The 27215-nt window shown below is 34.3% G+C and overlaps 5 protein-coding genes across 5 annotated transcripts; all 5 read left to right on the top strand.

Moving 5' to 3' along the window:
• The first annotated feature begins 489 nt into the window (after positions 1-489).
• Positions 490-2044, top strand: LOC104882522 (uncharacterized). Its single transcript, XM_010666198.3, has one exon. It carries the CDS (start codon positions 926-928, stop codon positions 1817-1819), a length of 894 nt encoding a protein of 297 aa, XP_010664500.1. The 5' UTR covers positions 490-925; the 3' UTR covers positions 1820-2044.
• Positions 2045-11808: 9764 nt separating this feature from the next.
• On the top strand, positions 11809-14092 carry LOC100264218 (pentatricopeptide repeat-containing protein At3g25210, mitochondrial). The gene has a single exon (XM_002283342.4). The coding sequence runs from the start codon at positions 11809-11811 to the stop codon at positions 12988-12990; it is 1182 nt and encodes a 393-aa protein (XP_002283378.1). The 3' UTR covers positions 12991-14092.
• On the top strand, positions 13265-13912 carry LOC104882601 (uncharacterized). The gene has a single exon (XM_010666621.1). The coding sequence runs from the start codon at positions 13265-13267 to the stop codon at positions 13910-13912; it is 648 nt and encodes a 215-aa protein (XP_010664923.1).
• Positions 14093-17164: 3072 nt separating the features above from the next.
• Positions 17165-23094, top strand: LOC100253909 (nucleobase-ascorbate transporter 7). Its single transcript, XM_019216413.2, has 14 exons — positions 17165-17281; positions 17609-17706; positions 17809-17985; positions 18102-18202; positions 18298-18373; positions 19208-19267; positions 19700-19884; positions 20242-20338; positions 20869-20955; positions 21060-21118; positions 21663-21754; positions 22168-22245; positions 22524-22684; positions 22791-23094. Exons 1-14 carry the CDS (start codon positions 17170-17172, stop codon positions 23007-23009), a joined length of 1602 nt encoding a protein of 533 aa, XP_019071958.1. The 5' UTR covers positions 17165-17169; the 3' UTR covers positions 23010-23094.
• Positions 23095-24732: 1638 nt separating this feature from the next.
• Positions 24733-25251, top strand: LOC104882600 (glycine-rich cell wall structural protein 1.0-like). The gene has a single exon (XM_010666618.1). It carries the CDS (start codon positions 24733-24735, stop codon positions 25249-25251), a length of 519 nt encoding a protein of 172 aa, XP_010664920.1.
• The last annotated feature ends 1964 nt before the right edge of the window (positions 25252-27215 follow it).

Below are 27215 nucleotides of genomic sequence, written 5' to 3'. Positions count from 1 at the left end.
AAGATGTACTCAATAATTGGAGTTGGTGAAGAACAAACACATCAACAATAATTTTACACAAAGCAATATGATTAAACATTGACTTAGGGGAAAGAAGTCAACACATGATGAGTTGATTCGGTGATACGTTTTAGTTTATATTACAAAATTTGGACTGACATTCAAAGAATTTTTATCATTGACCATGTAAGAAAAGTAGGAGAAATTATTGTTTCTACCAAATAGCTTTTAAAATAAAGGGCTTGGACAATGGGAAGAACTTTTGAGTGTCATGAAATATAATCATTCATTGTGAACTTCAATGATAGGAAGGAAGCGAAGTAGAGATCATGGATGAGGGAGTTGCCAATAGAGATACTCCATTGGTGCTCGATGAAGTAGCAGTCGCCATACAACCAAGTCAAACAACTTTGATACCAAATCTTCACAATGAAGAACATGAGGTTGTGATAAATAGGTTATTAATTTCTTAAGTTTATTATCTATGGACACAATTAGAAGGTCTTGGAAGGTGTGAGAAGTTTTCATCACAACTCTCCCGAACTTAAAATTGAGAAAATTAAATGTGCGAGGCCGGCCCTACCAAAACATCCAAAGAGTGGGAGGCTAGTTGCTTGAGGAGGAAGTCTTTCACTTGTGTCCTTCACATGTCAAATAGGGTCGGTACTTGGGAGCTGGGAAAGGTACCGAAGTCTGTTGACTCCACAGAGACTAATTTGAGAATCAGAATGGCAGTCCCGTTATTGTTCACCATTTTGATGCCATTTGATTTGAATAATTGAATCATTTGATAAAGAACGGGAAAAAGCATTACCCTTCCCCTCCCTCCCCACAACACGCTCCTCAGCGTGCGAGATTGTGTGATGGTTTGATTGACAGCGTAGCTTCACATCTTCTGTGTGAAGCCATTGGGGAAATTGCTGCCATGGAGGATGCCAGGAGCAAGTATCCCTCGCTTCCTTCCAACTATGTCTCCATCCTTCAACTGCAACAACGCTGGATCAAAGAACAACAGCGAATACAGGAAGAGGAAGAGAAAGGACGAAAGCAAGACCGGGAATCCCACAGCCCTACGGAAGACAACGACCCTACTCAAAATGATACTCGCCCTAAATTTAAAGGTCGGCGTAAGTTCCGCCCAAATGGGGACAAACATCGCCGGACGACCGACGAGTGCTCTCAGAAGCCGAAATGGTCGGAGGTCAACGGGGATCGCCAGAGGGACGGGCTGAGGCGTCAGAAGCCGAGGGCGGCGAAGGTCAAGGCAGATCGCTGGACCGACCAGGTGGAGTCTCAGAATCCGGAGCAGGCGGAGGTCGGTTGTCAGAAGCCGGAATCGTTGAAAGTCAAGAAAGATGGCCGGACGGTCGAGGATTATTGTCAGAAGTCGGAGATGGAGGCCATGGTTGTTGTTGGAGAGGAGATTAAGGATGATGAGCAAACGACTGCTGGACTGAAGAAGAAAAAGAAGAAGAATAGAAAGACAAAGTCTAGGGCAGAGGAGGAGCTGGCAGGAGGTACTGTACAGCCAGTGTCAAAAAATGGAAATGAGGACAAATTTCCGGGTAGGGTGAATCAGATTGACGGGATTCAACGGAGAATGGAGAAGCTCTCAGTGGATCCTGGAAAAGTGGGAGGCAGCCATAGATCAACATCCCCTCACATGAATGATGGTTATCGGCGGAAGCCGGGAGTTTCTGGAAGGTGGCGCAGCCACAAGGCAACTGGCGCTGGCCTTGTCTGGGTCAGAAAAGGAGAAACTTCCGATGGTAATGTTGCCAGAACCTCCTGCTCAGGTGGTTCTGGTAGCCAGAGATGAATTTCCTCCTCCAACCCTTTAATATGTGGTTAGCCCTATGGATTTTATGCTATTGTGAAATACTCAGAATTTAGTTTACTGATTCCTTTTTGTGTGCTCTTACAATGGCTTTCTTGTGCAGTTTGCTTTATGAATATCGTGTTATTGAGAAACATTCTGAATTTTCTTTTGTGTTCTGGTTTCTAGTTTTGATTAATGTAAAGGCTTACTGATTGTTTAAGCTTCCATGGGCAGAGTAAGGTCGTTTGAGGAGCAATTAGGGCGGAAGTGTTAATCAAACTTATATGATAATATCTCAAAACACAGAGCCTGTACTCTTTGAATTGGAGTCTATTAGTGGAGTCATTATGAATTCATGTTGCATTTAAGTAACTTAGCCACAAGTTGTCCTGCAACTTAGTAAAATAAAATTCGAAAACTGTAATGTTGTTGTGGTGAGATTTGGAGGTCCCAACGGACTGCAATGGAATGTAGGAGCAAGTTCTGTGGTGCCACCACCAGCTGTGGAATACAATTATTTTTTGGTGGTTTCATTTCTCCTTGGTTTCAGGCTGACTAACATGCTATCAGGTTAATCTACCGATGGTGGCTTGGAGTATATTTCTTTAAAAACTATCCAAGTGAAATGAGCATACTGTAGGCATATGGAGTTGTGGTAGATTTCCAGTCGGTTAAGAGGCTTTTGTGTCTTTTCAAAGTCGTGTTCAACCCTGTGCACCCTGGCTTACACTAAGACCAAAGTTCCTGAGAAAGGGTGGCTAATATATGAACCGCCCAAAGTTGTAGGTTGTAGATCATTCAGAAATTCTTGAGAACATCAATGGGCATGGCAGGCCTGTGTTCGTCTTCAGGTACTTCAAATTTAAACTAAATTCTCTCTGTTTTCCTGCAAAAATAACCACTCTGGTCTTCAACTTGTAATTCCTAGATATGACTGTTTTTGTTTTCCAACACTAACTGCATTCCTTATTGTTCTGTTACTCCAATTTCTTGCAGCCAAATTTTGTAAAAACTCGAGTGTTTTTGCATCTCTGCCATTATTGTGTTATAAAAGCGCTGGGGCTTAACCATTGGTTGTTAGAGCTGGACATCATACTTATATATACATATATTTAGCATTCTGCAAGAAAGCCAATGATTATGCTATTGGCTTCAATTTTAAGTCCTTTTCTATGATGCAAAACTTGTGCAGTGGTTCTTTGTTCTTATTGCTAAGTAAATTTTTCTTCAAGCAAATTGCATTCAAGAGATCATTTTAGCTAGTCCCTGAAGTTCTTTCTTTAAGAGTTTTCTTGCTTATTTATTGAACAGTGATAGATACCAAAGAGATTTAGCTCTATAGAAATGGAGATCATTCCTGGTGGGCTCCTCCATTCTTCCTTTTTCCTTTCTGGTAGCTTACAGGGTAGAGGTGGATTCTGGTTTTCTTCCAGCTTAACCAAAATTAGCACTATGGTATTTTCTTTCCTTGTCTGAACTTTTCTGATTAGTTTTCCTGGTGACACTTCTGATAGAAATGCATACCCTATAAAGCCAATAAGGCATATTATTTCTGAAAAAAGTGTTATTATTCCATACAAATTATGAGTATGATTATTAGTAGCATGTTTTGTCAATAGGTTTTATTGTATAGAAATCATGTAAATGGTAATGATTGATTTAAATAAGATATGATCATCTTGTTGTTACCTAAAGTATAGATTTGCAGCATATAGGTATGAATTGAATAACATACTTTATACTTAGGAGTCGCATGTTATACTATTAAATATGATTGAGTGGCATGTCTCAACCACTAGAGTAGGAGGCTCTTATTAAACATTGTGAGTAGTTGTAAGATGACAAATATTGAAATGGATCACCATAGAATACTCTTGGACTTATTACCATCAATGAAAAAGAGTGTTTTATTCATAGTTTACAAAGAGTTTTTATGACGTGAGGGTGTTACCGCTTCTTTTGTACATAATCTTGACATTGTCAACTAGTGATGCCTATTTAAATGCTATATACTACTATGCTAGTTCATATTGATTATCATGAAAATTTGTAGACCTCTGATAACGAATCCTTCACTCTTACTGTTGGATAAAATATTCTGATTTGTGTCTCTTCTGAAAATTAGTTGGTATAATTTGAAATGTATTTTCATTATTACAAAAAGGATTGATTGATTACAAGGGATGAAATAATCCCAACTTTGTAGTAGTAACCTCTCTCATGTTTGAGCTTGAGAAGTAACCCATTATTTTACATAAATGCCCTTAAACATTTTTATTATTTCCATGTAAGTTTTGAAAGAAAAGGTTATTTTTACAAGAAAATGTGGTGGGTATTTTTTTGTCAACATGGGTCGTTTTAGGGTAAAATATGTGGAAGGTTAGATTTCTAAAACTGGGATTGTTTCATCCTTTTTTTTAATCAAATAATCCTTACAAAAAGACTGCATATAAGTTGAAGGTATCAACAAGGTCAAGGGTAGACCTATCAAGCAACACACTTGGTTAGGGTGAATGCTAGGAAGTGTGATAGAGATGCACAAGCTTGGGTTCAATTCCTCCTAAGGTTTGAGTCCCCATGGAGAGTTCGAAGAGGTTGGTCATTCCAACCATGTTATGGAACTTGTAGTGATGGAAGGATCAATATATAAAAGCTCACTAAATATTTTTCCACTCTTTTGAATAAAATTATGGTTTATCAATGGGACATTACTGCAAATAGCAAAGTTATCTAGACTCTAGAGCATTGAGAATTGGAATTTAATTGTCCTTTTAATATCTCCCACATAGGAAAAAAGAGATCCATGCCCATTCCATGCTCTCTCTTTGAATTTTGAAGACTTGAAAGATCACAAAGTTCTATTGAATCATTGATAATAAAACAGCTCCTCACCTGTGAAGGTGGAGCAGATCATGCACATAAGAAGAAAATCACCATAGAACACCAACCTAAGGCACCTGTACACCTGAAAATTCTAAGGGGAAGACAAGGAGACAGGGAATAACAGAAAACAGAGAATATTTCTGTAACTACAGAATTAGTTGGTGAGGCCCAACATTGTGTGGACCACCTGAGAGAGTTAGTCCGGACTACTCCGGAGAGAAGAGTGAGGACCCTCCTTATATTCTTACACGAAGTCTTCGCTATGGTATGAAAAAAACAATACAAAACTTTGCAAATGAAGGTCATCAGTCATCACTTTCTATCCTGAAGTTTAAGCTTCAAGGAAGCTTTGCATGTGAGAAAGAGGATTTTGCACTTACAGAATTTATGACATAAACTCAAAACTTTTTATTCTCCTATCTGTGTAAATTATATGGACAATCTGTTAGAAATTAAAAAAAAAAAAGATCCTAGCATTATATGTTAGATTTGCAATTGAATATTCTTCAACCTTCTATTGTATGCTTGCTGTGAAAATGAAGGGTTTTTGAATTGGTTAATTCCGTTAAGAACAAAATATAGCAAATATACTCGTCCAGCATTATTGGGTTTTGCTTCACTCTAGGCATGTTTTACGTATAAAAGTTTCCTGCTTGCTCCATTCTAATTCCACAATTGGAGGGCAAAGTAGCCCATTTGGCCAAGCAAATTTGATTCTAGCATCTGGTCACTTCCTAGTATTCAAATTAGCTATCCACACAGGGTGGCCTCCTTTTTATTATTATTTAAACTTAGGTAGGCGAATTATGAGTTTGAATTACATTACACTTACCATTTTTTATTTTTTATTTTTTATTTATTTTATACGTGGGACACCAAAAATGAATTTTATTTTTGTGATGCGAAGAAGATATGAGAAATTGAAGACTTCATTCTTTTGATGTGATGTTCTTTGTTTATTTATTTTATACAATAAATTTATCATTTAACATACTATTATTTTCATTTATTTATTGTATACACATCTTTCTTCCTCTCATATTTGAGTTATATTTTTTATATCTTAATCAATTTTTTTTTCACATTTTTTTATTCTAATTAAAATTTGTCTTTAATCATAATACTTGATCATATTTTTGGTATTTTGATCACGTTTTTATATTTATGTCACAATTTTCATATGGTAGTACATTGATTATATTTTTTGTATTTTGATCATGTTTCAATATTTATGTCACAATTTTCATATGGTAGTACATTGATTATATTTTTTATATCTTAGTATTATTTTTGTATTTTAGTCACATTTTTCATACTTCAAGCATATTTTTGGCGCCATGATGATATATTTTGTACCTTAAACAAATTTTTGGGTACCATTATTACATTCTTCATACATTAAGCACATTTTGGTACAATGATTAGAGTCTTAATACTTGGATTGAAAAATTTTGTATCCTAATATCTTAGTCACATTTGTTGTACCTTGATCACATTATTTTTACCTAAGACATAATTTTCATGTCTTGTTAACAGTTTTATACTTCAATCATAATTTTGTACTTTAATATGTTTGGTCACTTTTGTTTTTTTTTTGGTACTTTAGTCATATTTTTTATAATCTTTATCATATTCTTCCTACTTAAGCCATAATTTTAATATATTAGTAGCTTGGTTACATTTTTTATATTAAATTTCTCTAATTACAAAAAAGGGGTATTGGTTAAAAGGGTTAAAATAACACCTATATTTGCAAATCTAACCCATCCCTTAAAAAACATAAAAAATGACCCTATCAGGACAAAAATGCCCTTTCTTTTTGTCTCCTTCTAACACTTTTTTTCTACTATTTCATTCTCTTTTAGATGTTGAGAACCAATTTCTCATTCTTCACCAACCTTAGAGAATGTCACATCTATCATTCTTAAACCCTAGAAAACTTCTTACCTCTCATCTTTTTTATTTTTTATTTCCAAATCTTAGAAAACCCTAGAAATTTTCTTGTCTATCATTCCTAAACCCTAGAAAACTTCTCACTTCTCATCCCCTCTTTCATTCCCAAACCCTAGAAATTTTTTTATCTATCATTCTTAACCCTAGAAAACTTTTCACATCTCATCCCTTTTTCAGTCCTAAACCTCTCTTTTCTTCACAAAAAATAAGTTAATTGAAGATTGATAAGCCAAAAAGGTTTAAAATAGTGGCGAGAAAGCAAAAATCTCAATTGTCAACGAAAGAAGAAAGTAAATCTACCGATAGTCTTCACATTTCATAAATTTTTAAAATTTATAGGGATGTTATACAATAATGTTTGAGTAGGGTTAGCTTTGTTACTTGAAGAATTTAAAATTTTGGGAACTCAGGAGAATCGATGACTACGTATTAATATTGCAGTTAACGGTTACCAACGATTTCATGCAAGTATATATAATTAAGGATGAGTTTTTAATGAATTTATGAAATTTTAGGGCTTTTAGAATTTTAAGGGATATTATGTAATGATGTTTGAGTAAGGTTAGGTTTGTTAATGGATGATTTTACAAATTCAGGAACTACTAAAGTGTGTTGAAAATAATAAAATTGTATATTAATATATTTTTTAGTTTTTTATATTATTATCATTCTTGTATTTAAAGTGAATTAGTTATATTCAATGTAGTGAAATTTGATTAGGGATAAGTTTCCACAAAATTTATGAAATTTTAGGGATTTTTTTTAATTTTTAGGAAGATTATGCAATGATGTTTGAGTAGAGTTAAGTTTGTTACTTGATGCTTTTAAAATTTTGAGAACTATCAAAGTGTATTCAAAATAATAAATTATTTATTTATAATTTTTTTTTAGTTTTCTATTGTTGTTAGTTATGTATTTGGAGTGAATAAAATATGTAACGATCTCATGCAATGACATATGATTAAGGATAAGTTTTTAAAGAATTTATGAAATTTTAGAGATTTTTGGAATTTTTAAGGATGTTATGCAAGGGTGTTTGAATAGGGTAAGGTTTGTTAATTGATGTTTTTAAAAATTTGGGGACTATTGGAGTGTATCCAAAATAACAAATTTGGGAATTAAAGATGAAAATGTGGTCAAGTTAACCTTATTGTACTTTCTCAAGCATGTTTTACTTGGGAAAGAAGGAAAAAATTTAATAAACATGCAATGCGTTAGTCTTGTTGATAGTTTAGAAGTTTTTAGAAAGTATCTTAAGGTAGGGTTTGTTGTGAAATAACATTTTTTAGGCATCAACAAACCTTGGAGAATCGAGTGTTAAAATATCAAGGTAAGAAGCAACAAAAGGGAAATATAGCACAAGAGGGCAAAATGAGCCATGTGTTATACATGATACAAGATTTTCAAAATCTAGTATAAAGGGAAAAGATATAAGTATAAATTATGATTCACAATATGACAAGTTTGAGAATGTCATGGAAGATAAGGAAGATGAGAATCACGCTCGTATGGATGTGAAAACCAATAAAAAGATATAACAAATATTGTAGTCACAGAAAAACACATAACAGGGATAGAAAAGGATGATGATGTGAGTCTTGATACAGTTGTTGATATTGTCAAACTATTTAATACCCTTAGTTTTTGGGTAACTTTTCAATTTATATATTTTCAAAGTATTTGTCCTCGGCGTAAGTTAAAGAAGTCCTATTTTTTTGCAACCTCCTTTGATAGACCATACATAGATAAGAAAAATAAAAAATGAGGGAGAAACACCATCTGACTTTAATCCTTTGTAATCTATTTTCGAGGAAACATGAAAAACCTTTTATAAGTGGTTGAGTCTTCTACAAGGGTAATTTATTTTTAATTGAAACTTATGAAAGTTTGTTTTTGGCAAGTTTTTTCCTTGACCATGGTTTTTTGTTATATCAACATAATAAGGTCTATGGTTGAAATTGATTACTTGCATGTGAACCAAAAATGGTTTCAGTTACTAGTTCAACATGGTGCATGACTTAAAGACATGCATTGTAAATGTTCTTATTGTCTTTGCTTTTATTTATCATTATTGACATTTGAATCAAATAGTATAACTAATGTATTTTTGTATATATTGTCTAGCATATTGATATTGCTTTCTACTTTTTCCCTAAGCAGGAAATAGAAAAACCATATGCATTTTCTCAAAATTTTACAACCACAAACACCATGTGTTGGGTATGTATAATTTCTTATTATTATTGATCTTCATATTATTAGATAAATTATGCTATTTTTATTATTTTTAAACCTTTTTATATATAGCAAAATGTTAAAGCAAGATGGAAGAAACATGCCAAAAAAATAGAATTAACTCTAAATGCAAGTCAATGATGTTCTTGTTGACTATGCTAATAAGCTTCACCAAGTTCCTTCCACAAAATGGTCTAAGGTGGACATTGTCTACATCATTATTAATGTTCAAAGTATGCATTGGATGTTAGGAGTAGTTCACATTAAAGGAAAATATTCATGTATGACTCATTGATAGACATTAATAATGATAATTGATTGAAGGGTGTCATCACACTTTTAGCTAGATTGTTACAACATATATTGCACGTCGTAGCATATTATGGGGAGAATGGTGATCCTAAGGGTGACCAATAGTGGGACATTGAACGGTTGCATGATATTCCTCAACAAGAATATGAGTAAGTAAACAAATATCTAAACATTCATCTTATCATTTTACTTTTATGTCTTATATTAAATTTGATTATTAGGGTTTCATGCAACGGTGATTATGGAATATTCTTAATAAAATATGTGGAGTACTTAATGCAAAATCATGCATTCAGCTCACAAACTGGTGCCCATATCGATTGGTTTTGAGAGAGAATGACAACTACATTATTCTACTTTAGAAATTTGCCTATATAGTGGGTTTGAATTTGACTATGTCATAGGTTTATACGTTGTTGAGGATTGACTGTTAGTTTGGATGAATTTGACTTGGTGCTCAAAGTTATAATTTTTTTAATGTAGTTTATTATGTTCTAAGCTTATTTTGAACCAAAGTGAACATTTTGATTATAATATTATACATTTTTTTATTAACACTTTATATGTCGTTAGGAGATACGTAACCAAAAGCTATGTGAATAGTTTGATTTACAAAACTTAATTAAATAATTCTTTATAAAAAAATCTTAAGTATAGGTAAGTTCAGGTGAAATTTTAGACCTCAAAATTTAACTATAGTTAGGTTTAGGTGAACATCTTGATTTTGGGAAGAGAACTTAACTATGCAATTTTTGGAAAATGAAATCATAAGGAGGTCAAAGTAAAGATTTTTAATTCACAATTTAATACAAGTAAAATTATCACAATGAAATACAAGCAAAGATTTTTAATTGACAATTTAACCATATTGGTAAAAATTCTAATTTTAGAGAACTTACCTAATAGTTCTTTGCAAATAAAACTTATCCAATTAAAGTGAAAGCTCTTTCTAAATAAAAATCAATCATAAGTTAATGGTTACATAAACATTTTTATTGACAACTTAATTGGAGTGTAAGTACTCACTTAATGTAACTTAACCATAGTTAAGTTTAGGTAAAAATTGTGATTAAGAACTTAACCTTAGTTAAGTTCTTTGTTAATGCAATTTAACCATAGTTAAGTTCAAGTGAATATTATGACTACAAATTTAACCCTGGTTAAGTTTATTGTTATTGTCACTCAACTATAATTAAGTTCAAATAAAAATTATGACTATAAACTTAACCTTAGTTAAGTTATTTGTTAATACAATTCAATCATAGTTAAGTTTATAACTATGAATTAATCCTTAGTTTAGTTCTTTATAAATGCAACCTAACCATAATTAAGTTCAAGTGAAAATTGTGACAATAAACTTAACCGTAATTAAGTCTTTTGTAAATACAACTTAATTGTAGTTATCAAGTGAAAATAAAATCATTTTCTATATTCATGATGCTGTGAATTTCTAGTATTTAAGTTGTTTTACTACTTGAATCCCTTCTCATATGAATAAAGCTTTTCAACTTTTATTTGGACTAATTTTTTGCTTTTTCACCTTTCTAAACTCTCTTTCCATGCTAACAGTGAAGTCTCCGTTTTTTGCTTACAATAGTGTAATGAGGTTTCAAATTTCTTTATTATGGAGGAAACAAAAAATAAAATAAAATAATTGATAATATTAAAAAAAAAAATGTTGGTTGCTTACATCTCTTAACATCTTTTTGTGGCCAACAATGAAGAATAGATGAAAGAACAATGAGAAATTAGATTTTTTTTTTTATTTCTCACACAAACAAAAAAGAGCAAAAAGATGATCGAATAAAAAAGCAAAAAAATAATATATAAAATAAAGAAAAAGTTTGTGTTTTAGGGAAATAAAAAGAAAGGGCATTTATCCATATCATTTTTTTATGTTTTTCAAAAGATGAGTTAGTTTTACAAATATGATTGTTATTTTAACCAAATAACCGTTACAATTAAATTCTTTATGTCAAAAGTACATTTTTTTAAAATTAATTATAATTAAATTTCTCTAATATACTAATGCCTTAAACAAAATCTTTATCATAATATTTTTTATAATCTTTATAATAACTTTTGCTGCTCATAAAAGTAATATTTTTTAAAAAAAATTATATATAAATACTTAAAATGGTAAAACATATTTATGTAATGAGGTAATTTTCAATAAAAAAAAATACTACAATTTAAGAAAAAATATGACAAGGGTTGCTGGATGGATAAATATGAGAATTATTTTCAACCCTTGAACCAATTATAATTCAATGAAATTTGGAACAAATTTTCGAGGATTTGTTGAATCACCGTACTAGCATCGTTGTGGGCTCTGCGCCCATCGCTAGGTCTAACTTGGGTCACCAAAATCGCGGCTTGTATTATTTAAGAAGTCAAGCAGGACGACGTCGTTTAATTTTCACCGTTGGTTCCCTACTAGTGGAAATTGCGGAATTGCCTTAAACGACGTCGTCTCTATGCCATATTAAGTTCCTTGCCACTCATAGAGAGGAACTTCCTCTTCGTCTTCCTCGGCTCCTGCGGCTAACCTTGGATGCATCCTTTATTAGATTATAGTTACCGAGAAACATTGGGGAGAGGCAATCATGGGCTTCTTGGCCGCCAGTCTCAGAAAGTCTTCTCGACTCTGCCGTCCTCCTTTTTCAATACCTCTCTGTTTTTCTTTATCAAACCAGCTTTTCTTACTACCCTACTCATCCCCTATTGGAACACACCTTCATCGCTTTATTTGCTCCGATGCTGACCCTGAAACCCTAATCCCACCGCCCCAATCCCCAAATCCTAAAACCCCAACCCCTCTACAAATGCAATTCGAATCGTGGATCCACATGCTCAAACCCGGTTTCTCACCCTCCGATGTCGACGAGGCTTTGCGAGCTCAATCGGACCCCGATCTTGCCCTCGACATTTTTCGGTGGACAGGTCAACAGCGCGGCTACAGGCACAACCATGTCACCTATCTCACTATGATAAAAATTGCTGTCTCCGGTAAGCGCTTCAGGCATGCCGAAACCCTAATTGAGGAAGTCATTGCCGGTGCATGCTCTGTCAGTGTGCCCCTCTACAATTCTATTATTCGATTTTGTTGCGGTCGTAAATTTCTTTTTAATCGTGCGTTCGATGTTTACAAGAAAATGTTGAATTCCGAGGATTGTAAGCCCTCTTTGGAAACCTACACATTGTTGTTGAATGCCCTTCTTAGGAAATTCAACAAATTGACTGTATGCTATGTTTATTTGCATGCTGTCCGTTCATTAACCAAACAAATGAAGGTGTCAGGCGTAATACCAGATACATTTGCTTTGAATATGATTATTAAAGCATACTCCAAGTGTCTTGAAGTTGATGAAGCAATTAGGGTTTTTCGTGAAATGGGTTTGTATGGTTGCGAGCCAAATGCCTATACTTATGGCTATATTGCCAATGGGTTGTGTGAAAAGGGGAGGGTGAGTCAGGGTTTGGGGTTTTATAGGGAAATGAGGAGTAAAGATTTGGTGCCTAGTAGTAGTACCTACGTGATTCTGATTTGTAGTCTTTCAATGGAGAGGAGATTTGAAGAAGCTACGAAGATTTTGTTTGATATGTTGGGTAATTCTATGGCTCCTGATTTGTTAACTTATAAAACACTCTTAGAAGGATTGTCCAGGGAAGGAAAGTGCAATGATGCTTTTGAACTTCTTGAAGATTTGAGGAAGAAGGATGCTTGGATGGGAGAGAAGACTTACAAGACCTTGGTGAAAGGGTTGCATTTTTTGAGTCAGGAGTAGATGTATTACACTTCATTCTTCCGCTCACTTTTGTATGTTGAGTGGTTAAGGTACTGACTGATGTTAACCACAGACAGTAGTGCAGATTCAGAATGGCAGTTCTGTTATTGTTCACGATTTTGATACCATTTGATTCGATTTGTTTGATTAGAAAGGAAAAAGGACATTGCCTCTCCCCTCGGAGCCCTAAGCAGTCTGCCTGTGAGATTATATAAGGGCTGTTTGATTGATTGTACAGCTTCACCTTCTCTGAAATCATTGGGGAATTGGAGCAATGGGGGATGCCAGGAAAAGGTATCCATCGCTTCCATCCAACTATATCTCAATCATTCAACTGAAGGAGCGCTGGATGAGAGAACAAGAGCAACAGCAGAACAAGGAGCAAGAACAAAAGGGGGACTTACATAAACCTAGAGAAGAGAAAGAGGGGATCCAAAACACAACTGCTTCTAGATTTATGGCTCCGCCTCAGTTCCGCCCAAAATGGAACAAATATCACTGGGTGGTCAAGGTAAGCTCCCAGAAGCCAGAAGGTTCAGAACTCCAAAAGGGTCACAGAGAGATCAAGGTGAGTGCTCAGAAGCAGGAGTTGAAGATCAAGGAAGACCTTAGGAGGGTCGAGGCATGGAAGAAGCCAAGTGCAGAGGAGGAACTGGCTGGAGGTACAGTCCAGCAAGTATCGAGAAATGGAAATGAAGAGAAATTTCGAGGTAGGGTGAATCAGATGGCTGGGATGTGCCAGAGAATGGAGAAACTCTCAATAAAGCCTGAGAAAGTAGGAGGATCAGCATCCACTGATGTGAGTGGTCATCGGTGGAATCCAGCATTTTCTCGAAGTTTCAGTCGCCAGAAGGCAACTGGTGCTGGCCTCGTTTGGGTCAGAAAAGGAGACAGCTCAGGTGGTTCTGGCAGCCAGAGTTAAAGTTACTTGAATGGCTATTGCATTTTCTGTCCTTCTGTAAACCTTTAGCATCTGCTTAACCTTATGAATGTCATATGATTGTGAAATACTCTGGGTTTAAGTTTACTTTCTGCATTTCTGTGCTCCTGCAATAGCTTTGTCCTGCAGTTTACCATATAAATGTTGTGTTATTGAGAAAAATTCTGAGTTTTCATTGTGTTCTGGTTTCTAGTTTTCATTAAAGCTTGGGGTTACTGATTGTTCAAAGCTTCCCTGGGGAAGTAAGAGGATTTGAAGAGCAATTAGGGTAGAAAGTGTTAAGAAAACTAATATTATAGTGTCTGAGAATACAATGTGAAATAGCTTTCTTTAAGATGTGTCTGATACAGCTGTAACTTAATTTGAATAGTTTTTTTTACCATATTTGTGAACAGAATTTTCATTGTCTCAAAATATCATGAGGGATCCATTCAAATTCCCAAGTTTAAATTTTCGGAGGGTCCTCATACTGCCAATTTAAAGCCTGTTGGCTGTGACATCGGTATGGAGCATCCATTCAAACTTAGAATTTGTGGAGATTAATTGATGTCTAAGATCATTATCTATCATGATTATTTTTTTGAAATAACTTAATTTTACATGCTAAGAATTGCATCTTATATTTTTGAAAGGCCTTTGTGAGCTCAATAATCCTGTCTCGTTCACCTAACAAATTTATTCAAGGACAGAGTCCGTGCTCTATGATAGATTGTATTGCTTCAAGTACCAAGAAATATATCCTATAAGAGTGATAATAAATTGTGGGATTCCAACCCATTGCACTTAGGTAACTCAAGTTCCCTTACAACTTTAGTTCAATAAAATTCAGAACTGTAATATTGCCATTATGGTGAAATTGGAAAGTCCAAGTTCCCAGCAGACTGCAGCGGGAGAGGAGTGAAGAAGAGTTCCAAATCTCTTTAGTGTATGCTAAATTATGGGTGCTTATAGTGTTTGTTGGAATGACATGAAAACTACCCCCATGGCCCCAAGAAGAAAAATGATGAAAAAACTTTCATCACTTTTGTGATGATTAAAATCCAAAAGTGAATGTTAGAAACACAATATCATAGATTAGGAACCCAGAAGAGGAAAGATGATTGGAGGTGACATAGATAGCATGCATCCAGATTAAAGAGGGAATTCTGAGTGGTACCAACAGTAAGGAAGAAAATTAGCATTTTTGAAATTTACATTAGTTTTAGAATCACATCTTGACTGAAGATATGGATTTTAACAAGCTGGATCATAGGAGCAAGTTTTATTTTGCGCTGGTTGGGTGGAAGGCTTTGGATTAATATTATTGTTTGGTGGTGTAATTTCATTGCTTCTTGGTGGTCTATTGATTCAGGCTTAGAGTATATTTCTTAATAAACTCTCCAAATCAAATGTGCATACTGTAGTTATATGTCTCTTGCTGTAGATTTCCAGTCAGTTTAGGGGCTTGCATTTGTTTCAGGGTCCTCCGTCAACCTTGTGCACTTTGTCTCTTACTAAAACCAGATTTTGCCTTAGATAAAGGCCGGCTAACATATGGAAGACCGCAAATTCTAGGTTGCAGGTAATTCCAAAAATCTTTAAAAACATTAATAGACATGGCAAATGATATGGTAGCTAGCATGATTGACCCATGTTTTATCTTCAGGTGATCCAAATTTAAAAACTAAAGTCTCTCTGTTTTCCTCTCTCTGAACAGATTATTAGTCTTGTCTACTTCTGGTTCCTATATATGACCAGTGAACCTCTTGAGTAATCAGAAAACTGTTTTTTATTTTTTGTTTCTAAAAATAAAAAATTAGGTGTTTTTAGATGATATTTTTTAGTTATTTTTAATTGTTTTTACTTATTTTTTGAAAGTTGTTTTAAAAAATAATTATATAAATATGAAAAATAATTAAAAATAAAATATTAAGTATAAAAATATTAAAAAATAATTTTAAAACATTTCAAGTTTTTAAAAATACTTTTATTGTACAAAACATTAGAGAATAGGTTTTAAAAACTGTTTCTAAAAACTATTTTTCAAAACTATTTTAGTCACACAAAGCCTTTGTTTCCTTGTTTTAGCTGTGAAATCATCTTTAGATCGGCCACTGAATTTTCTTCTACTTGTGTTGTGTTTGCTGTCAAAGCCAGTCTGTCAACCGAACAAATGAAAGTGTTAGATACATTTGGTCAGAATATGATCATAGAAGCATACTCCAGATGTTTTGAAGTTGATGAAGCAATTAAGTTTTTTCGTGAAATGGGTTTATATGGTTGTCAGCCAAATGCCTATACTTGTGGCTATATTGCTACGAGGTTGTGAGAGAATTCAGAATGCTTGACTTCAGTATTTGAAAAACCTTATTTGAATTCAGTACGGCTATAATCCCCAACACTGACTAAGTACCCATCTGTCAAGGTGAATTCTCCCACCCAAACAGAGGATATATATATATATATATATATATATATATATATATATATATATATATATATATATGTATTTTATTTTTTTTAAATTTATCCAACCATAAATAGAATAAATATGACATGAAACTACTTCAATAACAATGGAAAGGATGAAATGGATCCCACCTCAGACAAGATCACCATGTTGATTGTATTTTGATTCTCCTGATTTGCTATTAGAAGTCATTTATGCCTGGAATTAAAGGAGCCATGATGAAAATGACAAATATAATATCAAATTTCAAATATGTTTATATCTTTTTTTTTCAAAAGGAGTTCGTTAATCATTGCTCTTCCCTTGGGTTTGACCAAAATAATTGATGATTATATGCTGGTCATTAGTTCCATTTCCGTTACAGCATCAACAATGGAATATCAATACCCTGATAAGAAATTTAAATAACATGAAGCTTCTATCCTTTTATATTCTCTGAAACTTTGTATTACTGTTTTCGTTTTTCAACTACTAAATCATTTGTGGGACAAAATCTTAACCATTGATGACCCTCAAAATATTGCTCATTCAAGATCTTGCCATTCTTGGATTGGGTTCAAATCAAAATCTCTCTGGGTTCTGTTTTGAAGAGGTAAACAAGAGATTTGACTCTACAAATGAATATACTAAATAAAAGAATAATTAATAGTGGTAACAACAATAAAAGAGTAACGGCACGCTCGTCAAATGGAATGCAAAAGAGAATCACAGCATGCCATGCCCCATTTTTTGGTACTATTAATTCTACTCTTAAGTCTCTGATCTCATAGTCCTTGTCATTAGCATTGACATGGCCGGTGATGCTGCCGGGGGTGGCGACAGTGCTGGCGACTTGCAGCCGCATCCGGTGTTGGAACAGCTCCCTGGCATTCAGTATTGCATGAACAGCCCTCCTCCGTGGCGTTCGTTCTCTATATATGCTCTTTGGTTTTAGTTTACTTTTATGTCTTTTGGTTCCCCGCGGTTGCCTGACCAAATAGGAAAAAAGAAATCACAGCTTGTTGAAGTCTATATTTCCTGTTGTCGGGACACAGAAAATGCCAAAAATTGTGCCAACTTGATCAGACAGTTGCAATAAAACGAGGTTTTGCTTTCTACATTCCGAGAAACGGGAAATATATGAGGGTGAAACCTTGGTTTATTTTCTTTTCTGAACTTCTATTGGCAACCCAATAGAGTCTACTTGATTCGTCTTACATGGGCTAATAGTTTGTTTTGGTGTGATGCAGCTGAAGCTATTTTGTTGGGCTTTCAACATTATCTTTTGACTCTTGGAATTACTGTTTTGATTCCCAGTATATTAGTTCCTCAAATGGGTGGTGGCAATGTAAGGATTTTTTGTTTTTCAATGTTTTGTTATAATGCCTCTTTCCTTCTTGTTGATGCATTTGTCTAATATACAGTTAATTTGAGTGTTCTTCTATGACAGGATGAAAAGGCAAGGGCAATTCAAACCTTACTCTTTGTTTCAGGACTCAACACACTCTTGCAATCTTTCTTTGGAACCCGACTTCCAAATATGGTTGTGGGATCATACGCATTTTTAGTTCCTGCAACTTCTATTCTCCTATCCAAGAGATATAATAAATTTGAAGATCCCCTTGAGGTCAGGTTTTTGATTTCACAGATTTTTCTTTTCCTTTTTATAGGTTTATTTCAATGGGATCTGTTCACGTTTGGCCCTTCTTTTTCCCTGACATGGCCTTATGTGTGATTTTTCAGAGGTATGAACAGACAATGAGAGGTATACAGGGTGCTTTAATTGCAACTTCATTTTTCCAGATGATTGTGGGTTTCCTGGGCTTATGGAGAAACGTTGTCAGGTGAATTACCCCAGAAATGCCGGGTTTTTGCTCCTACCCCTGTCAAGATATAATTTTTTTTTTATGACTCCAAGTTTCTTTGCCCTCTCATTTAGGTTGATTAGCCCACTGTCTGCAGTTCCCCTTGTAACTTCCACAGCAGTTGGCCTCTACCATCTTGGTTTTCCGATGGTGAGAATTCTATTTTCATTTCTATTCATCGGTATTGAGATTACCAATCATGGAATTGCTCCTTTGTTGCTTGTTTTACATGTACAAGTCAATTAACTAGGTTGATGGTATGTTTTTCTTTATAATGCCTTGATTATGTAAAATTTTCAAATTAAGAGGAAATCGTCCCGTGGTTGAAGATTTCATGTCTGGTTTAAAAGTTTCCTGGTAATGTCAATTGTCAAATAATGAGATTATAAATCCTTTTCACTGTGGTCGTTGTGGTACCTGCTCCAAGACCACCAAATATCAATATCAGTTTGGCCCATAGGCATTGAACCAGTATGTCATAGGTCCCATCAGCAAGAAGCATTCAGATCAGGCAACACAACACCATTCCTGCAAAAGATGATCTCCTCCATCAGCATAGCAGACATGACAGTAGTGAAAGTTAGCTCAAAAAAGAAGCAGATGTAATAGAAACTTTGCGTTCTGTCTGTCTGGGAGGACGACTTACCTTTCATAAGGTTTGTCAGTGGTGCAGGTTCTATCTTGGAGATCCCCAAGGCTAAAACCCTTCTGAGGAGAGAATGATGTTAAATCAGCCTTCTCTTACAATTTTGAACTATTTATTCAAGTTCATATTATTAGGTGAATAATTGAACTGCTATATTTATTTTGTGAGAATCATTTCATGATGAATGCAATCCTACACGTATAGGATATCAATTTACAAAGATGCTTAACTTGTTCCTGAAGCTGTGTTTTGCAAATAGAAATCACACTTTTGGTCAATCTATATGTGCAATTGTATCAACTTTGAACTTTCTCTGCAATTTTGTTTTTTCCTTGTAGCTGGGGAGATGTGTTGAAGTTGGATGTCCAGAGTTGATTTTGATGGTTTTTATCTCACAGGCAAGTACATTACCATTGATGGAGTTCTGTTAGAAAACACTACATTGATAAATACATTGATGAATAATGAATGTTGAATGTTTTTCAAGTTCAATAGACTGGAGAATAGTGTCCATCCAATTTCGTTACCTTTATAGATAGAAGATCTTGGTAGATGCATTAATGATAAAATCCATCCTTGTTTTTGAGAGGCCGTTTCTAGGGACGATGTAAAATGGTTTGTTTCAACTGTCTACATGCTCTACATTCTCCATTGAGCTCAATATGGTAAACTCTCATGTTGGTGAATGTGTATTGTACCTTTGGCTACTTCTTTGACCACCATCAAGCTATGATGTGCTAAATAAATCGCATATGAAGAATGATGAGCATTTTCTTTTGTAAATGTATTATGATGCTGAGCAATGTTCTGGGTGGTTGACATTTTTGCAGTATGTTCCTCATTTTATGAAATCAAAGAGGGCCATATATGACCGATATGCAATGTTATTCTCAGTCCCAATTGTATGGTCATATGCACACATTCTGACTGCTAGTGGTGTGTATGATGGCAAACCTCCGAACACCCAGATAAGCTGCCGCACTGATCGTTCTGGACTCGTTGGTGGCAGTCCTTGGTAAGATCATTTATACAAACTAAACGCATATCACATAAGCTTTTTCCTTGTTTATAGTACCATTAGAAAATCCCATTTGTAGTTTGATTTGTGCTGTTCAATCAGTAATTTCAAATGACATAATGTAATGCTCACATGCCGGCTAATATATTTTTGAAGCATTTTCGAGCAAGTCTGCATTTCGTTTCTGGGGTTTCCCCGTTCTTTCAGTATAGACAAACCCTGTTGGCAACATAGCATATATTTGTTTTCTTCTTATGGAAAATGTTCTTGACATTAGATCTTATTTTTTTCCTTCTTTTGGATAATGTTCTTGACATTAGATCTTACTATCTTATGATGTCTCACCACATGCAGGATACGAATTCCTAGTCCATTTCAATGGGGGACGCCCACTTTTAATGCAGGAGAAGCTTTTGCAATGATGGCGGCTTCCTTTGTTGCTCTTATTGAGGTTCACTCCCAATAGAGCTTCTCAATTGATCTTATTTATTAAATAGCTGATGCAGCACCAATTTCTCAACATTTTGTTTGGAAAATATTGGGATTAGTATATAATTTCATTCTATAATCATATTCTCTATTAGCGAATTTAACAACTTCTTACTTGTAAGGATGAGTAGTAAGATTCTACAGTAAGAGCTTGTTACATTCACATTTTGTTTTCAATATTTCAAAATAAGATATCGTTTTTGAGCATCGACCAGTAGCAGTGAATTTTGAATCTGAAGATTGCATCCGAGTTTCTCTGTTACCCTGTTTTTCTAGTAAACAAAACATGCACGGAAAAAAGATAAGGACCCAAGTTGTGATGATTTTTTTATAGATGATAGTGAAAGGTGGTTTTGTTCTCTTGAATGAAGGGGGTGAACCCATATCCTTACAAGCTCATATGAAAATTCTTCAAAACTGTGAGTGAACAGATATATTAAAACAACTACAAAATTCTTCTAACTTTGATCATTATCTCTTTGCTCTTTGCAGTCCACTGGTACATTTATTGCTACATCAAGATATGGGAGTGCCACTCCCATACCACCATCTGTTATCAGCCGTGGTGCTGGCTGGCTGGTAGGATGAGTTCTATCACACTTGGGATAAGTCTTGTATTTCTCTTGATTTTGGTTTCCATAATTTTGTGTCATCATCATTTGAGGAATCTTTCTGAATTTCAGGGAATAGGAGTTTTGCTAAATGGCTTTTTTGGTGCTGTAACTGGCTCTACCATATCAGTGTAAGGAAAAAGAGAACTTTAAGAAGACTGATTGAAAACAAATTCAGGAAAGCTGAATGAGACATCTACAAGCCCACATCTAACTCACTGTGCATAAAAGTTGGCCCCTACCTTGGGAGATCATCTGTCAATATTGACCCAGTCAGATGATTCTGAAAATCTAAAATGCCTAGAAAAACACATGCATAATGGTTTCATTAGAATGCTTAGAAACTGCAAACTGCCTATTACGCACTCCATGGGGTTCTATCCAAGAATGAAATGAATTGGTGGGTGTTGTTCAATCTTGAAAGACACCGTTTGTAAAATAATCATATATGGTTATAGTTTGTGTGATAATCCTGACTCATCTTGATACACCCTTGGTAGGGTGTTATCCAGATAGGAAGAAATTAAGTACCTTGTCGTCCTAATCATATAGTTGAGCCTAGGTGAAGGGAGTTGCACGCATACAATGCAGCAGGGTTTTCAGAAAAGATTGTTTCCCACTCCTACCATTTGTATCTTTCCAAATTATTTCTTATTAGTATACTTCTCTGTACAGAGAAAATGTTGGGCTATTGGCAGTGACAAGAGTTGGAAGTCGAAGAGTCATTCAAATATCAGCAGGGTTTATGATATTCTTCTCTGTATTAGGTATGCTATATACCATTCCCTATGTAAAAAAATTTCACTTCCATGTTGTTAACACATGATTAACATTTACTTATTCTGAACTAGGAGTTCTTATAGACATATTTTTGTTTGGGACTGAAATCATTGCTGAGGGCTAGGCATTGAGGTTGGAAATTGAAAATTATAATCCATGCTTTTCTTGCAAACAAAATGCAAACCAGCACCCAGAATTGTGAAATTGAATAGAAGATTTATTTTTCATTTTCCATTACCTACTATTTCTGTTTCAAAAAATCATGGCAAATAGAAAACATCGAGAGCCACGTAGTAGAATGTGAAGCAGTCTTTATTCTGTTCCTACAACTAGGACTGCTGTGTTGTATTTGAGATTTCTTAATTATTTCTCATTCTGTGTACTTGATGTCCATAACCAGGAAAATTTGGAGCCGTATTTGCCTCAATACCTTTGCCAATCATAGCAGCTTTGTACTGTGTCTTCTTTGCCTATGTTTGTAAGTATCATTGTTTACTTCTGCTGATGGTATATCAACTGTCTTGTGATTTCCATATTGAGTTTATTTACAGTGATTAATTTTCATAAACCGTGTTGAAAATTTTTCTTAGACAATTTCACTGGACTAGCATGCCTGATCCCTACTGAGAAACATGTCAACTTCTCATGCTCAGTTTTGTATATTTCTATGAGTTTGCTGTCAATTTTTATGCTGTAGATATTGAAGATGCTAAACTGCTTTTGTGATTTCACTGAGGTCGATGATGTTGTGTGCAGTTTCTTCAGGGCTTGGATTTCTCCAGTTCTGTAACCTCAACAGTTTCAGAACAAAGTTCATCCTAGGCTTCTCCATTTTCATGGGCTTTTCAATACCACAGTACTTAGAAGAATATCAACTAAGTTCCAGACCTGGTCATGTCCACACCAATTCTGGACCGGTACATACTCTTGAATGAAGCTAAACCATGTTCCCTTTCTTTCTGCTACTATCAGTTATAGCTCGCCACTATTATTTGTTGATGCAGTTTTTTCATTGAACCACAGTTTAATGACATGATGACTGTCATCTTCATGTCAAACGCGACGGTTGCTGCTATGATTGCTTTGTTATTGGATACCACTCTTTCCTGGGGGAAAGATGGTGGTAGCAACGATAGCGGCTCACATTGGTGGAGAAAGTTCAGTTCATATAATTCAGATGTGAGAAGTGATGAATTTTATGCACTGCCATTCAAACTCAATAAGTTTTTCCCAGCTCATTGACACTTGACAGTAATGACTTGCAACTATCAATTGTGTTAATCAGTATTTGTCTTGGCTATGAAAGTTTTTCTGATGATTTGCTATAGCCATACTGCTTCTACTGGTGCTGTACTCTTCACTATACAGTTGCTGCTAAAGGGCTGTGCAAGCCTTTTTGAATGACTGGCTATAGACAGTAGTATGAAGAAATCCTATAAAATTTATTTATGCATTTGTGATGAGATAAAATAATTGCTTCTCATAACTGTAAGTCATGAGATTGCCAAGCACCAGAGAGAAGCTCATTTGAAGTTGCTAAGGTATATTTGATAATTATTTTGGAAACTGGTTTTCTATTCTTCAAAATAAAAAAATAGGAAAATTTGTTTTTTGTTTTTAAAAAAACAAAAAAAAAAGTATTTTCTGATCATATTTTTTAATTGTCTTAAAGTTGTTTTTCTTGTTTTCTAAGGGTTATTTTTTAAAAAATAAATAAATATATAATTATGAAAATTGATTAAAAATAAAGCATTGCATATAAAAGATATTTTAAAAATATATTTAAAAATATAGAAAACAAGTAAAAAAATATTTTAAATCCCAAAAAGACATTGTTCTACAAAATATCATAAGAATAGTTTTTAAAAACTTTTTGTAAAAAAAAATATTTATTAATACTGTTTTAAAAAATAGTTATCAAAAAATGCTGAAGTAAGTTGTTTTTTTAAAAAAAAAAAAAATTTAGTATTTTTTAAAAACAATGTGCTACACAAGGTGTTTTTAAAAACAAATTTCAAAGAAAAAAAATAATAAATGCTACTTATTTTTTTTTTTAAAAAAAAAACAAAATGTTTGGTGAATTTTTTTAAAAGCACTTTTCAAGGGAAAAAAAAAACTCATTTTTATAGCTAAATTTGACTTATTTTTAATCATTTTTTTCTATTTTGATTTTCTAAAAATTTGTTAATTCAATTTATATAATATTAATTTTAATTTAATTCAAGTCTTAGAATAAAAAAAAATGTTTGTAATTTTAAATAAATTAAAAAATAAATGGGTTTTAATTTTTTATTCAAAAAATGGTACTATATGAATAGATGTAATAAATTTTTTTATTAAAAATGGTTAATAATAATTTAAAAATAATAATGATTAATAATATTTGATTTGAAATAGATTTTAAAACCATTAATGTTTCATTTTCTTTATATGTAAATAGGTCAAAATTTTATTATATGTACATATTGAGTTTCAACAAATAGAATATTTTAGATTAATTTTGATTAGATATATAATTAATTACTTCATGCATTCAACATCTTTTAATGCACATAAAAGATAAAACTCCAATTTTTTCCTAAGATAAAAGACCAAAGTATTGTTTAGTGTCGACCGTAAATCATTTTTAACTTTGGTGACAATTTGCGAGGAATATATAGAAATTTATGAAAATAATTACTTTTTACTGTTGGTTTCCAATATTGGACGATGAGAGAAAGCAGCCAAGTAGTGTCCTTGCTTTGTTTTAACCTATGTTACAGTTCGGGACCCTCAGTTGTCCTTATAGTCTCATGGCTTTTGAAGCTTGAACTCGCTACTATCGATCCCGTATCGGATGAAAGATGATGGTCGAGAACTTTAAACACTTCAATCATCCACGTCATATCCCACATTTGACATAAGTGAACCGGCAAGTACGTGGCTGTCCTCGACTTGATGACAAAGAAATAATGAAGACCCAACGATGGACCGTTGTGTTAGGGTTATTATAGTGGTAGCCCTCTTCATTCTTATCTCTAATTCTACTTCGAAGATCACAGCCAAGGCGCATCCAAGGGCCAACATGGCTGGTCAAGGGCAGGAGGGAGGCTGGAATTTCCGATACGGTGGCGACTCGTCGAGGGACGGGAGTTGGGAGTACCGTTGGGGTTCGGGTTCAGGTCCTGGAGGTGCCAGTTGGGGCTTCGGCGGAGGTTCTGGCAGGAGTGGTGGTGGTGGTGGTGGTGGTGGAGGTGGTAGTGGACCTGGTGGATTTGGGTTCGGATGGGGCGGTTCTTCTTCAGGTGAGGGCGGTACTGGTAACTTCGGATTTTATGGTGGCAACTTTGGGTTTGGGCCGTTTGGGGGTGGCGGTGCCAATTTCAATGGCGGATTCGGATTTGGCGGTGGGGGGAATCCGACCGGACAACCAGGTGGGCATGGAGTTGGGGGAATGAATAACGGAAACAATCCAGGGAATAGAGCCGGCGGAAGCCGTTCTTGAACAAGTGTTGTATGGATTATAGTTGGCCATGTATGTAATGTCAGTATGTGTATTTGTTCTGCTTTCAATGCTATGCCAAGTCCTTCAATCCCTCTGTAATAAATATTCCATACTATGTAAAATAATTTTCGTAAACTTAAAAAGTGGATTTCAAGTGGGCTCAATGAGACATTTCATAGTAATTTTTTTCAGGATTTTGATTTGTTGATTGCAATTTGTAGGGGCTCTAGAGAGTGCTAACCATCCTTGACCGGACCGGACCAAGCTCCGGGTCGACCGTCCTGTTTTTAAAACATTGGTTCTGACTTCTTAGTTCTTACAACAGGAAATGCCAAAATTACATGCGATTTTGAAAGTTGAGATGCAAATATAAGATACTGCAGTATGGGTTAAACATGGGCTAATAATTTGTTTTGGTGTGATACCTATTTTGTTGGGTTTTCAACATTATCTCTTGACTCTTGGAATTACTGTTTTGATTCCCAGTATATTAGTTCCTCAAATGGGTGGTGGCAATGCAAGGATTTCTTATTTTCTTCTTTAATAATGTTTTGTTTTTACTTCTTCTATGACAGGATGGAAATGCAAAGGCAATTCAAACCTTACCCTTTGTTTCAGGGCTCAACACACTCTTGCAATCTTTCTTTGGAACCCGACTTCTGAATGTGGTTGTGGGATCATACACAATTTTTGGGTTGGGTGTGCTGAATTTGAAACTTATGCACTAATGAGAGACCATGTGAGGGGAGTGCATACCACTGGAGCTGGTATTCAAAAAAAAATTCCATCACCAGTGGAGCCTTGTTTGTTTGATGTAGTAAGGGGGGTGCTTAGATCAACACCTCCCTGTTGCCTATCATCAACATTCATCTTTGATAGGCAGGCCCCAAGAGAAACCAGTATATTTCTATGGATCTGTGTATACAAAATAAAAGAAATTGTAGTCTCGAACTTTTGGCTTGTCCTTACTAAATACCATTTTAAAATTAAGACTTTTATTTAGGCTATGGGACAACGTTGCAATGCCGTATAATACATTCTGATGATGTCCCTTAAAACTGAATCTTACATTCACATGATTGGTATCCGGAAGGACCTAGACAAGTTCATCACATACTACCGAGAAAAATGATAGATTAATTGAAAATTGAATTGCCTTCTTTCTACCTAACAATAATGTATGATCTGAATCTTGTTACCATTGTTTTTATGGTTGATAGGATCTTTATTGTCTTTAATGGAAAAATATGAATGTCATCATTTTTTAGTCTATCATCTTTCATGTCACTGATGTTTTAGGCAATATGATAAATCATTCTGAGCTTTCCGTTTCTTTCGTTTCAATTAAGAATTATTGATTAAATTTAAAATATTTTTGGTGACAACCAGTGAGATCAAATTGAGCATATACAAATTTTAAAATTTGTTAGTATAATACATACTTTATGTTTTATGTCTTTATAAATAAAAAATGATAGCAATTTTTATATTAAATATAAGAATTTTTTAAAATTTTATCTTTAAAGTACCCACAGTGAATGATGACTCTAAAGAGGAAAGGTTAATGGAATAGGCAGAAAACTTCAATTCTGTATCATTGAATTTTTACAATATACACACACAGAAGACACAAAAGGAAAAAAAAAAAAAACTATTCACAACCTATGATAAATAAAATATGAATATGCAATTGGTATGTTGATTAAACAAAATAAATGATTCTACCTATTAATATATATAAAGAGTAATTTTATTCTACATCTTCATGATAATTTTTACACAAATTTCAAAGTGGTTACATCAGCTATGGAATGTCTGTTTTAATTGCAGGGTATGACACTTTTTACCACTTTGAATGGTGTTTCTTGAAGAAACACCTTCTATATTTTTTATATTAATCATAAATATTAAAAAAAAAAATTGAATTTAAACTAAAAGGTGTCTCTTAAGGAGACACCTTCCAT

The sequence above is a fragment of the Vitis vinifera genome, chromosome 18, assembly GCF_030704535.1.
Source record: "Vitis vinifera cultivar Pinot Noir 40024 chromosome 18, ASM3070453v1".
Classification (NCBI taxonomy): domain Eukaryota; kingdom Viridiplantae; phylum Streptophyta; class Magnoliopsida; order Vitales; family Vitaceae; genus Vitis; species Vitis vinifera.
This window is presented reverse-complemented; position numbering and strand designations above follow the sequence as displayed.